Source organism: Nerophis lumbriciformis, linkage group LG37 (genome assembly GCF_033978685.3).
Source record: "Nerophis lumbriciformis linkage group LG37, RoL_Nlum_v2.1, whole genome shotgun sequence".
Taxonomy (NCBI): Eukaryota; Metazoa; Chordata; class Actinopteri; order Syngnathiformes; family Syngnathidae; genus Nerophis; species Nerophis lumbriciformis.
This window is the reverse complement of record NC_084584.2, coordinates 5,639,354-5,653,445: the sequence shown is the minus strand read 5'-3', so window position 1 is coordinate 5,653,445 and position 14,092 is coordinate 5,639,354. Positions and strand designations below refer to the sequence as shown.

Genomic DNA, 14,092 nt, shown 5'->3' with positions numbered 1-14,092 from the left:
CTGCTCATGATTGTGTGTGTGTCAGGTTCCTCACGCAGTACAAGGGCGTGTACGAGAAAGACGTCAAGTGTCCGGTCAAGATGTCCCACAACTCAGGCAGCCTGGCGCCGACGCCTCCCTCCCCCGCCAAGGACGAGGTGGGTGTGTCCCTGAGTGTGCGAGGGGAGGGGCTACGCCGTCACGAATAAATGTGACGTGTCGTTGTGCGGGGTTTAACGATGTCGATGCCTTCAGGCTGACGGCTTTTCTCCGCTCGTCCAGGCGTCACTGTTGGGAAAAGGGGTGAAACACCGGCCGCCTCCCATCAAACTGCCGCCAGGATCCGGCAGCAGCTCCTCAGGTACGTCTGTCATGGCTGAAAGGTTCAAGGTTCAAGGTTCAACTTTATTGTCCCCGCGGGGAAATTTGTCTTGGGCACAGTGCATCATTGCTTTCTTAACATACACAAAAACAACAGAACAAAAACACAAGCACAGACACAACCACAACCATACAACTAACATTTAAACATCAGAACATGGAGCTTGATAGACATAGGTGGCACTTTGATGTAGGCATAAAATCTACAGTATGGAGATAAAGATAAAGTACCAGTGTGCATTGCACTAGAGCTCATGGATAAAGTGCTGTGTGCTAAAGTGCTTAGTTCTAAAGTGCTATGTGCTAAAGTGCTATGTGCTAAAAAAGTGCTAACCTATGTATTAAAATTCTATTGCACATTGTTGGTCAGCTTAATGGAGGCTGGGACAAATGATAATTTAAGGCGGTTAGATTTGCATAGTGGGACCCGGAGTCTTCTCCCTGATGGCAGGGTTCCATATTCAGGGAAAAGTGGGTGTTGTGAGTTGGAAATAATTTTCTTAGCTTTTTTCCTAACTGCCTGCTCATAGATGCTCTGTATAGGCTCATATTCTTTCCTCCCTACAATTTTCATTGCCGTTTTATGCATGCCGGCCAGTTTGCTTTTTAGCTTAACGGTTAGGTTGCCAAACCATGAGGTGATCCCGTATCTAATGATGCTCTCTACAATGAAAGGGGCTCGTCGATTGTAATCAGGGAATTTTCGTAACGGGGAAACATGCCGTGTTGAATGTCCAGGGTGAGTGGAGTGTGAGGATGTTGGAACGGTTCAAATCGGATGAGAAATGTGGGATGTGAAGTAGATTGTATATTTCCCATTCATTATCAATGGGGAGACAATTCCATGAAAACCGGGAATTTTGGGAAAGGGAAAACATGTTTTGAGTTTGGTATATGTGAAGAGTAGTGTGTGTGGATGGTTGAAAGGTCGGAATGGTGTTTAAAAATGGTGCAAAATAAAACTATGAATACGTCCATTCATTTAAATGGGAATTTTCTGGAAATTTGGGAAATCCGGGAATTTTTGAAAATAATACAGGCACAATTGTCCTAGATCAGTGGTCGGCAACCCGCGGCTCTAGAGTCTTTAGCGCCGCCCTAGTGGCTCTCTGGAGCTTTTTCAAAAAATGTATGGAAAATGGAAAAAGATGAGGGGAAAAAAATCTATTTTTGTTTTAATATGGTTTCTGTAGGAGGACAAACATGACACAAACCTCCCTAATTGTTACAAAGCACACTGTTTATATTAAGCATGCTTCACTGATTCGCGTATTTGGCGAGCGCCGTTTTGTCCTACTAATTTTGGCGGTCCTTGAACTCACCGTAGTTTGTTTACATCAGGGGTGCTCATTACGTCGATCGCGAGCTACCGGTCGATCTCGGAGGGTGTGTCAGTCGATCACCAGCCAGCCATTAAAAAAAATAGTCCTAAAAATGAGCGATCATAAATCTTCACTATGACGTCACTTTCGTCACTTGATTGACATTCACGGCACCCGAGGGTCTTCTGAGATAACGCTGGCTGCTGCCAGCTCATTAAAATTACCGACTGGAAGGCGAGAAACACTTTATTTCAACAGACTCTGGCGCCGTACCTGTCGTCAAAACTCCAAAGACCGACTGCACAGTTGCACAATAAAAGCGCTACTTCATCCTGCCTGCGCTACCAAAATAAGAGTCTCAGAAAGCTGGCGTGCACAAGCTAGCAAGCTACGGAGTTTGCCGACAATGTATTTCTTGTAAAGTGTATACAGAGGAGTACGGAAGCTGGATAAATAAGATGCCAAAAACCAACCACTTTCATGTGGTATTGGACAGAAAGGAGGAATTTTTTTCTCCTCCATTCGAAAATGTGGACGTTATCAGCTCCACTGTCTGATTCCAATCAATGCAAGTCATCAGAATCAGGTAATACACCAACTTATATTCTTGTCTATAGAAAGAAAGGAATCTATATGTGTTAAACATGCTTGTATTATCTCTAAACACTTTTAACTTGTTAACAATATTAACTATATGTGTTAAACATGCTTGTATTATCTTTAAACACCTTTAACTTGTTAACAATATTAACTATATGTGTTAAACATGCTTGTATTATCTTTAAACACCTTTAACTTGTTAACAATATTAACTATATGTGTTAAACATGTTTGTATTATCTTTAAACACCTTTAACTTATTAACAATATTAACTATATGTGTTAAACATGCTTGTATTATCTTTAAACACCTTTAACTTATTAACAATATTAACTATATGTGTTAAACATGCTTGTATTATCTTTAAACACCTTTAACTTATTAACAATATTAACTATATGTGTTAAACATGCTTGTATTATCTTTAAACACCTTTAACTTATTACCAATATTAACTATAAGTGTTAAACATGCTTGTATTATCTTTAAACACCTTTAACTTGTTAACAATATTAACTATGTGTTAAACATTCTTGTATTATCATTAAACACCTTTAATTTATTAACAATATTAACTATATGTGTTAAACATGCTTGCATTATCACTAAACATCTTTAACTTGTTAACAATATTAACTATATGTGTTAAACATGTTTGTATTATCTTTAAACACCTTTAACTTAACAATATTAACTATATGTATTAAACATGCTTGTATTATCATTAAACACCTTTAACTTGTTAACAAAAACATATGTTTCATAAATAAGTAAATATAAATGATATATATGAATGAGGTAGATCCCCACGACTTGATCAATTGAAAAGTAGCTCGCCTGCAGAAAAAGTGTGAGCACCCCTGGTTTACATGTATAACTTTCTCCGACTTTCTAGGACGTGTTTTATGCCACTTATTTTTCTGTCTCATTTTGTCCACCAAACCTTTAAGGTTGTGCATGAAAGGTGAGTTTTGTTGATGTTATTGACTTGTGTGGAGTGCTAATCAGACATATTTGGTCACTGCATGACTGCAAGCTAATCGATGCTAACAGGCTATTTAGGCTAGCTATATGTACATATTGCATCATTATGCCTCATTTGTAGCTATATTTGAGGTCATTTAGTTTCCTTTAAGTCCTCTTAATTCCATGACACACTATCTGTATGTAATATGGCTTTTAATTTTTTGCGGCTCCAGACAGATTTGTTTTTGTATTTTTGGTCCAATATGGCTCTTTCAACATTTTGGGTTGCCGACCCCTGTCCTAGATGATATGCATAGGTAGGTGTTGGAATTTTTGGAATCAGTTGGAAAATGTTGACATGGTAGCAGTTTGAACTGAGAATGGGTATTTCATAATTCCTGGAGTTTCGGGAAAATCGGGAATTTGTAAGAAAAAAAACTAGGAGAAATGTTTTGAAGGTGGAATGGTCAAAAACGGTTGAAAAATGTGGATTGTGAAAACTTTCCAGGAAAAGGTGAAAATAGGGCTTTGGAAAACACATTCCTGGAATTTTTTTGAACTTGTAAAATTGTAGTTTGATTTTGTCCCTGAAAACTTCAAATAAAGCCAGAAATCTTGGGGTTATTTTAGATTCTGATTTACATTTCGACAGCCACATCAAATCAGTAACAAAATCGGCCTACTATCACCTCAAAAATGTAACAAGACTTCGAGGGCTCATGTCAGCTCAAGACTTAGAACAACTTGTACATGCCTTTATTACCAGTAGGCTAGACTATTGTAATGGTCTCCTTGCAGGTCTCCCCCAAAAAAACTGTCAGGCAGCTAAAGCTTGTTCAGAAGGCTGCTGCTAGAGTTCTAACAAAGACCAAAAAATGTGAACACATTACACCAATTCTTAAATCCTTACATTGGCTCCCTGTACATCAGAGAATTGATTTCAAAATCCTCCTGCTCACATATAAATCACTACATGGTCTAGGGCCGAAGTATATGCTCCCACTATATAAGCCCTCTAGATCACTAAGATCTTCTGAGAGCAATCTGTTAGCGGATCACAGAGTAAAGTCAAATGAAGGGAGAGCATCATTCAGTCACTATGCAACAAATAGCTGGAATAAACTTCCTGAAGATGTCAGACTTTCCCCAACTCTGACTACCGTACTTTTAAAACTAGACTGAAAACTTTTATGTTCACCTCAGCTTTCAGCTAAATCTTTTAACGCCCGCACTGTTTTTATTTTTATTGTCTGCATTTTAATTTTGCTTTTATTTTCTTTCATTTCACTTTGTTGTCTGTGAAGCACTTTGAGTCTGCCTTGTGTAGGGATGTCCCGATCCAGGTTTTTGCACTTCCGATCCGATACCGATATTGTTTTTGCATTTCCGATCCGATACCGATACTGGCCTATCCGAGCATGTATTAAAGTTTAAAGTTATTTAGCCTACTTAGTTGTCAGAATCATGTTGAAAAGGGTTTTAGTACTCTTGATAACAACTAGCCAGCTGAATTAGGGGAGTTTGAACAATACACAATGGTTGGTAACAAGAAACTGACCTGTTTATTCAAGGATAAACACAAAATAGACAAAATTATACATGACAAACAGAAATGGCATCATTGAACTAGGACTGGGCGATGTGGCCTTTTTTTAATATTGCGATATTTTAAGGCCATATTGCGATACACAATATATATCTCGATATTTTGCCTTAGCCTTGAATGAACACTTGATGCATATAATCACAGCAGTATGATGATTCTATGTGTTTTGATTGATTGATTGAGACTTTTATTAGTAGGTTGCACAGTGAAGTACATATTCCGTACAATTGACCACTAAATGGTAACACCCCAATAAGTTTTTCAACTTGTTTAAGTCGGGGTCCCCTTAAATTGATTCATGATACAGATATATACTATCAGATATATACTATCATCATAATACAGTCATCACACAAGATAATCACATTGAATTATTTACATTATTTATAATCCAGGGTGTGGAGGGGGGCGCCGGATGTAAGTGTCAAAAAGACAGCCAAAAGAGTTTGATAAGAGAATAAATCTAAAGTTAAAATATAGGGTAGAAATGCACCCATTTGCAGGAAATATAGTCTTGATTTTGTTCTTTCAAGGCTTGCATGTCTACATTAAAACATTCTTCTTCATACTGCATTAATATATGCTACTTTTAAACTTTAATGCAGAGAAGGAAATCACAACTAAAAAAAATCACACATTTTTTCATACGGTGTTGATGTGGAAATTTTTGCCTCTGCATTTTGATGGTGTGGACGTGTGGCACCGAATGGAGATAAGCGTCTCGACAGACGTCACAATATTTGAACAATGATGACGAAAACTGTTGTCTCTGTCGTGTCCGTGTGTCGAAAATTGTTATGCGCTTATTTTTTTATTTGATTTTGTGCGTGGCATAGATTTGCCGTGCGCAGAGGACGCTTGAGCAGGCGCGCACCTTAGCGGCTGCGCTAGCATCACAGCTAACGTTAGCCATGCCGCTACCTCGCTCTGTGCTGGGAGAGGACGTATACGTATGTGACGTATGACGTGACAGTATGTGACGTGTGTAAGAAGGTGCGCTCGCTGTCTGTGAGAGGGAGACACAGGAAAGAGTGAGAAGAGCCTGTCGTGTAATGCCAGCAGCTAAAAGCAACTGCGTGAGAATTGTGGATGTGTTGAAGGTGTGCTGGAAAATGCGGAACGGAAATTGGGGAGCAGCAGAAAAGTGGAATGTATTATTTAAATAGGTGCGTTGGAAAACACGGACCGGAGTTGTTTTTTTTAAAACTGGATCTGGATCGGCATTTTCCCATGCCTTGCCGATACGCAATTTTTGGCAAATATCGGCAGCCGATCCGATCCAAATATCGGATCGGGACATCCCTAGCCTTGTGTATGAAAAGTGCTATACAAATAAAGTTGCCTTGCCTTTCCAAGGTGAGTGGAGTGTGTGGATGTTGGAGCGGTTCAGATCAGATGAGAAACGTGGAATATGTACTAGGTTGTAAATTTCCCATTCATCGTCATAGGTATATTGGCAGTCTGGGGAAAATCCTGCACTTATGTGTGTTTGATAAACAGTACTGTGTAGCGCTTGATATTGTGTACAAACCTTCACTAAATTATGGACCTTTGTCAAGGCTGGAACCAATTATTCATATTTACCTTGTTTCTTATGGGGAACTCATCACCATACAAACCTTTCTGTTCAAGAAACAACTACATTTCTAAATCGAGGTTCCACTGTATCAATCAATGTTTATTTATATAGCCCTAAATCACAAGTGTCTCAAAGGGCTGCACAAGCCACAACGACATCCTCGGTACAAAGCCCACATAAGGGCAAGGAAAAACTCACCCCAGTGGGACGTCGATGTGAATGACTATGAGAAACCTTGGAGAGGACCGCATATGTGGGTAACCCCCCCCCCTCTAGGGGAGACCGAATGCAATGGATGTCGAGTGGGTCTGACATAATATTGTGAGAGTCCAGTCCATAGTGGATCCAACATAATAGTAAGAGTCCAGTCCATAGTGGGGCCAGCAGGACACCATCCCGAGCGGAGACGGGTCAGCAGCGCAGAGATGTTCCCAGCCGATGCACAGGCGAGCGGTCCACCCCGGGTCCCGACTCTGGACAGCCAGCACTTCATCCATGGCCACCGGACCTGGAGAAAAGAAAAGAAACGGCAGATCAACTGGTCTAAAAGGGGGGCTATTTAAAGGCTAGAGTATACAAATGAGTTTTAAGATGGGACTTAAATGCTTCTACTGAGGTAGCATATCTAATTGTTACCGGGAGGGCATTCCATAGTACTGGAGCCCCAATAGAAAACGCTCTATAGCCCGCAGACTTTTTTTGGGCTCTGGGAATCACTAATAAGCCGGAGTTCTTTGAACGCAGATTTCTTGCCGGGACATATGGTACAATACAATCGACAAGATAGGACGGAGCTAGACCGTGTAGTATTTTATACGTAAGTAGTAAAACCTTAAAGTCACATCTTAAGTGCACAGGAAGCCAGTGCAGGTGAGCCAGTATAGGTATATATATATATGTATATAAAGGTATATACAGTATAGGCGTAATATGATCAAACTTTTTTGTTCTTGTCAAAAGTCTAGCAGCCGCATTTTGTACCAATTGTAATTTTTTAATGCTAGACATAGGGAGACCCGAAAATAATACGTTACAGTAGTCGAGACGAGACGTAACGAACGCATGAATAATGATCTCAGCGTCGCTAGTGGATAAAATAGAACGAATTTTAGCGATATTACGGAGATGAAAGAAGGCCGTTTTAGTAACACTCTTAATGTGTGATTCAAAGGAGAGAGTTGGGTGGAAGATAATACCCAGATTCTTTACTGATTCGCCTTGTGTAATTGTTTGGTTGTCAAATGTTAAGGTGGTATTATTAAATAAATGTCGGTGTTTAGCAGGACCGATAATCAGCATTTCCGTTTTCTTGGCGTTGAGTTGCAAGAAGTTAGCGGACATCCATTGTTTAATTTCATTAAGACACGCCTCCAGCTGACTACAATCCGGCGTGTTGGTCAGCTTTAGGGGCATGTAGAGTTGGGTGTCATCAGCATAACAATGAAAGCTAACACCGTATTTGCGTATGATGTCGCCTAGCGGCAGCATGTAAATGCTAAAGAGTGCAGGGCCAAGAACCGAACCCTGGGGAACTCCGCACGTTACCTTAACATAGCCCGAGGTCACATTATTATGGGAGACGCATTGCATCCTGTCAGTAAGATAAGAGTTAAACCACGACAAAGCTAAGTCTGACATACCAATACGTGTTTTGATACGCTCTAATAAAATATTATGATCGACGGTATCGAAAGCAGCGCTACGATCAAGAAGCAGCAACATAGATGACGCATCAGAATCCATCGTTAGCAGTAGATCATCAGTCATTTTTGCGAGGGCTGTCTCCGTAGAGTGATTTGCCCTGAAACCGGATTGAAAAGGTTCACAGAGATTGTTAGATACTAAGTGTTCATTTAGCTGCTGTGCGACAATTTTTTCGAGGATTTTCGAAATAAAGGGAAGGTGGGACACCGGTCGGTAGTTTACCATGAGGTCAGGATCAAGGTTAGGTCTTTTGAGCAGAGGATGAATAACCGCTTTCTTGAATGCTAGGGGAACAGTGCCAGAGGAAAGTGATAAGTTTATAATATTTAGCACTGATGGACCTAATAATACAAAAAGCTCCTTGATAAGTTTCCCAGGAAGTGGGTCAAGTAAACATGTTGTTTGTTTTATCCCACTTACACGCCGTAATAGTTCCTCTAATGTTATTTCATCAAAAAGAGAGAGACTATTTTGTATTGCAGTATCCGTCGTAGATACAGTTGTATCTGTGTTAATAGAACCCAGTTGTAGCTGGGATGCGTTGTCTTTAATCTCCTTTCTAATGAGTTCAATTTTCTTATTAAAGAAATTCATAAAGTCATCTGCCGAGTGGGTGGAGCTATTGGGAGGAGTCCCTTGTTGGGTTAGCGATGCTACTGTACTAAACAAAAATTTAGGGTCGTTTTTGTTGAGGCGGATGAGATTTGAGTAATATTTAGCTTTTGCTAAGGTAAGCATGCGTTTATACGATATTAAACTATCACTCCATGCTTGATGGAAAACCTCAAGCTTGGCCGCGCGCCATTTGCGTTCCAACTTTCTACATGATAATTTATGAGCTCTGGTTTCTTCTGTAAACCATGGGGTGCGCCTTTTAGGGGCCCTTTTTTGTTTTAGCGGTGCTATACTATCAATGGTTTTGCGCAGGGCATTGTCAAAGTTGTTAGTTAGGTTATCAATAGAGCCGACATAATTTGGGAATGGTGCCATTACCGAAGGCAGTAAGTCAGCAAGCGTCTTCTTAGACTTTCAAATGTTTTATAAAATTTCTCTCTCCTTTTTTTCGATTTTTACTCTAGTTTTTTTTGTTGAAGGCCAACAAAAGTTGAGGTTTGGTCTGCAAAAGGTCCCCCACTTTGTCTCCTATAACACACGTTTTGTCTTTATATATATGTAATCTGTCTATATGTGTTTGTTTTCAGCGTTGTTGTTTTTTTTTTTCAAAATAAAACAATTAAAAAACATTTCGTTATGCGGCCCTCGGTTAAAAAAAAAAAAGTTTGAACACCCCTGCTCAGAACTTTTGGTTTTTCCTGCAGGTAATCCATACGGTTCCCAAACCACCAGTGGTCTTCTCAAGTGCCCTACGCCCCCACCTGCCAAAGGCCCGCCTCTGAGCAGGAAGCACTCCATGGAGCTGGGCCAGGTGGGCCTGCTGTCACCTGCCTCGCTGTCGCCCATGAGCTCCACGCAGAGTGAGTACACCCCATACACATCATGAAATATACATGACACACGTTGGAAATGTTCATTTTCAATATCAGTCCAATATCAGCAAAATAAAATCAAATTATATGAGCTCATATGTAAAATGCGTGATATCATGTGCGATACAAGCAGTCCTGCAGCGTGTATACTTGTGTGTGGTATCATGGGCAAAACGAGCAGTCCTGCAGCGTGTTTACTTGTGTGATATCATGTGCGATACAAGCAGTCCTGCAGCGTGTTCACTTGTGTGTGATATCATGTGCGATACAAGCAGTCCTGCAGTGTGTTTACTTTGTGATATCATGCGCAATACAAGCCATACTTGCCAACCCTCCCGGATTTTCCGGGAGACTCACGAAATTCAGCGCCTCTCCCGAAAACCTCCCGGGACAAATTTTCTCCCGAAAATCTCCCGAAATCCAGGCGGAGCTGGAGGCCACGCCCCCTCCAGCTCCATGCGGACCCGAGTCCGCTTTCCCACGATATAAACAGTGTGCCTGCCCAAACACATTATACCGTATTTTCCGCACCATAAGCCGCCCTGGGTTAAAAGCCGCGCCTTCAATGAACGGCATATTTCAAAACTTTGTCCACCTATAAGCCGCCCCGTGTTATAAGCCGCATCTAACTGCGCTAAAGGAATGTCAAAAAAACAGTCGGATAGGTCAGTCAAACTTTAATAATATATTAAAAACCAGCGTGATGTGGGCGCGCATGGAGTCGTATATCAACATGGACGGAGCTGCGTGAAAAAAGCCACCCGGCCTCTTCGCGTAAACTTACCTTAACCACTCGCTCATCTTTTCTTCATCCATCCATCCCTTCGAGTTAGCTTTTATGATGACGCCGGCTGGAAAGGTCTCTTTTGGCAAGGTCTTCCTTTTGAATATCACCATGGGTGGAAGTTTCTGGCCATTAGCATGGCAAGCTAGAACCACAGTGAAGGATGACTTCTCATTCCCTGTGGTGCGACTATTCACCGTACGTGCTCCCGTTGTATCCACAGTGCGGTTCACAGGAATATCAAAAGTCAGTGGAACCTCGTCCATGTTGATAATGTTCTCTGGCCGGATCTTTTTTTCAGCTATCTTGTTTTTACAATATGCACGGAAAGTAGCCAGCTTTTCTTGAAAGTCTTTAGGCAGTTGCTGTGAAATAGTAGTCCGTGTGCGGATGGAGAGATTGCGTCTTTTCATGAACCGGAAACCTGTCGCTTAGTAGGAGCCATTTTGTGGTCTTTACAGATGTAAACACACAAAGGAAATGAAACGTAATATCCGCGCGCTTCTTCTTCTTCTACCGGGGCGGGTGGTTGCTTACAGTAGAAGAAGAAGCGCTTCCTGTTCTATGGGGGCGGGTGCTTACCTTGGCGGTTGCTTGCGTAGAAGAAGAAGCACTTCCTCTTCTACGGGGAAAAAAGATGGCAGCTGTTTACCGTAGTTGCGAGACCGAAACTTTATGAAAATGAATCTTAATATTAATCCATATATAAAGCGCACCGGGTTATAAGCCGCACTGTCAGCTTTTGAGTAAATTTGTGTTTTTTAGGTGCGGCTAATAGTGCGGAAAATACGGTAACTGTAGAATGATGGAGGTCGAGTTCTTGGTTTCTTATGTGGGTTTATTGTTAGGCAGTTTCATTAACGTCCTCCCAGCGCGGTAACAACACACAAACGTAAAGCAGTTTGTCTGCCGTAAACAGCAATGTTGTGACACTCTTAAACAGGACAATACTGCCAACTATAACATCAATAACATGTACGGCTTTTAGAGAGCGCAGTGCACAACTGCGCGCACAGCAAGGAGACGAAGCAGAAGAACGAGGAAGATACAGCCATGGCGACGCCGACGCCGAGTAAGATGAAGAAATACGCTTTGTTGCACCTTTCCTGCCTGAGTCCGGCGATTAGTTGCAAATCTTGCTTTATTGATTGCTTGCACACAGCCAATCCAACACAAAACAAACTAGTCCCCGCCCGCACTCACGCTACCGCTCCCTCTCTTCTCTCGCCCACACACTCACTGACGTCACTCACCTCACATGCTCACCTATTAAAAGGCCACACACACACACACATACGCTACTCTCATAACAGCTTGTAAGTTCCAAGCCGCAGCTGCGATTGGACCTGGATAGCCTCCGGGATGAAGTAGTGGACTACCAAGTGCTTGGCACTGAAGATCTTCCTCAGGAAGCAAAGATTGACCGGTTTTGGGCCATGCTAGGGAGAGATGGAAGATTCCAGACTCTAATGCATTTGAAGAAAGCACTTTTGTGTGTGCCACACATCAATGCATCATCAGAGAGGGTGTTCAGCTTGGTTAGAAAAATAGTGACAGAGAATAGAACAAGGATGGACAATTCAACCCTTAACTCAACAATGAGTAGATGAGTGTTATGTGTGTGTATGTGTGTAAATAAATGAACACTGAAATTCAAGTATTTCTTTTATTTATTTATACATATATATATAATAAAAAAAAAATATATATATATATATATAGCTAGAATTCACTGAAACACAAGTATTTATTTGATAGATAGATATATATATATATATATATATATATATATATATATATATATATATATAATATGAAATACTTGACTTGGTGAATTCTAGCTGTAAATATACTCCTCCCCTCTTAACCACGCCCCTAACCACGCCCCCGTCCAACCACGACCCCCGCCCCACTCCCGACCACGCCCACCCCACCCCCTCCCCGCACCTCCCGAAATCGGAGGTCTCAAGGTTGGCAAGTATGATACAAGCAGTCCTGCAGCGCGTTCACTTGTGTGTGATATCATGTGCGACACAAGCCGTCCTGCAGTGTGTTTACTTTGTGATATCATGCGCGATACAAGCAGTGTTGCAGCGTGTTCACTTGTGTGTGATATCATGTGCGATACAAGCAGTTCGGCAGCGTGTTTACTTGTCTGTGATATCATGCGCGATACAAGCAGCCCTGCAGTGTTTGCTTGTGTGTGTTATAGTGTTCGATACCAGCAGTCCTGCAGCGTGTTTATTCGTGTGTGATATCATGTGGGATACAAGCAGTCCTGCAGCGTGTTTACTCGTGTGTGTGATGTAATGTGCAATACAAGCAGTCCTGCAGTGTGTTCACTTGTGTGTGATATCATGTGCGATACAAGCAGTCCTGCAGTGTGTTTACTTTGTGATATCATGCGCGATACAAGCAGTCCTGCAGCGTGTATACTTGTGTGTGATATCATGGGCAAAACGAGCAGTCCTGCAGTGTGTTTACTTGTGTGATATCATGTGCGATACAAGCAGTCCTGCAGCGTGTTTACTTTGTGATATCATGCGCAATACAAGCCATACTTGCCAACCCTCCCGGATTTTCCGGGAGACTCCCGAAATTCAGCGCCTCTCCCGAAAACCTCCCGGGACAAATTTTCTCCCGAAATTGAGGCGGAGCTGGAGGCCACGCCCCCTCCAGCTCCATGCGGACCTGAGTCCGCTTTCCCACGATATAAACAGTGTGCCTGCCCAAACACATTATAACTGTAGAATGATCGAGGGCGAGTTCTTGGTTTCTTATGTGGGTTTATTGTTAGGCAGTTTCATTAACGTCCTCCCAGCGCGGTAACAACACACAAACGTAAAGCAGTTTGTCTGCCGTAAACAGCAACGTTGTGACACTCTTAAACAGGACAATACTGCCAACTATAACATCAATAACATATACGGCTTTTAGAGAGTGCAATGCACAACTGCGCACACAACAAGGAGACGAAGCAGAAGAACGAGGAAGATACAGCCATGGCGACGCCGACGCCGAGTAAGATGAAGAAATACGCTTTGTTGCACCTTTCCTGCCTGAGTCCGGCGATTAGTTGCAAATCTTGCTTTATTGATTGCTTGCACACAGCCAATCCAACACAAAACAAACTAGTCCCCGCCCGCACTCACGCTACCGCTCCCTCTCTTCTCTCGCCCACACACTCACTGACGTCACTCACCTCACATGCTCACCTATTAAAAGGCCACACACACACACACACACATACGCTACTCTCATAACAGCTTGTAAGTTCCAAGCCGCAGCTGCGATTGGACCTGGATAGCCTCCGGGAAGAAGTAGTGGACTACCAAGTGCTTGGCACTGAAGATCTTCCTCAGGAAGCAAAGATTGACCGGTTTTGGGCCATGCTAGGGAGAGATGGAAGATTCCAGACTCTAATGCATTTGAAGAAAGCACTTTTGTGCGTGCCACACATCAATGCATCATCAGAGAGGGTGTTCAGCTTGGTTAGAAAAATAGTGACAGAATAGAACAAGGATGGACAATTCAACCCTTAACTCAACAATGAGTAGATGAGTGTTATGTGTGTGTATGTGTGTAAATAAATGAATACTGAAATTCAAGTATTTCTTTTATTTATATATATATATATATAATAAAATAAATATATATATATATATAGCTAGAATTCACTGAAA

At 41.8% G+C, this 14,092-nt stretch overlaps 1 protein-coding gene across 3 annotated transcripts in view; it reads left to right on the top strand.

Annotated features, from left to right (window-relative positions):
* supt20 (SPT20 homolog, SAGA complex component) overlaps positions 1–14,092 on the top strand; it is an 88,334-nt gene that overhangs the window by 39,616 nt on the left and 34,626 nt on the right. For 2 of the 3 annotated variants that reach the window (XM_061931522.2, XM_061931524.2), the window contains exons 15-17: positions 26–137; positions 235–340; positions 9,458–9,613. In XM_061931522.2, coding sequence (XP_061787506.1) covers positions 26–137; positions 235–340; positions 9,458–9,613 — 374 coding nt within the window. The remainder of the gene's footprint in view (positions 1–25; positions 138–234; positions 341–9,457; positions 9,614–14,092) is intronic. The other variant, XM_061931523.2, reaches the window with a different exon arrangement.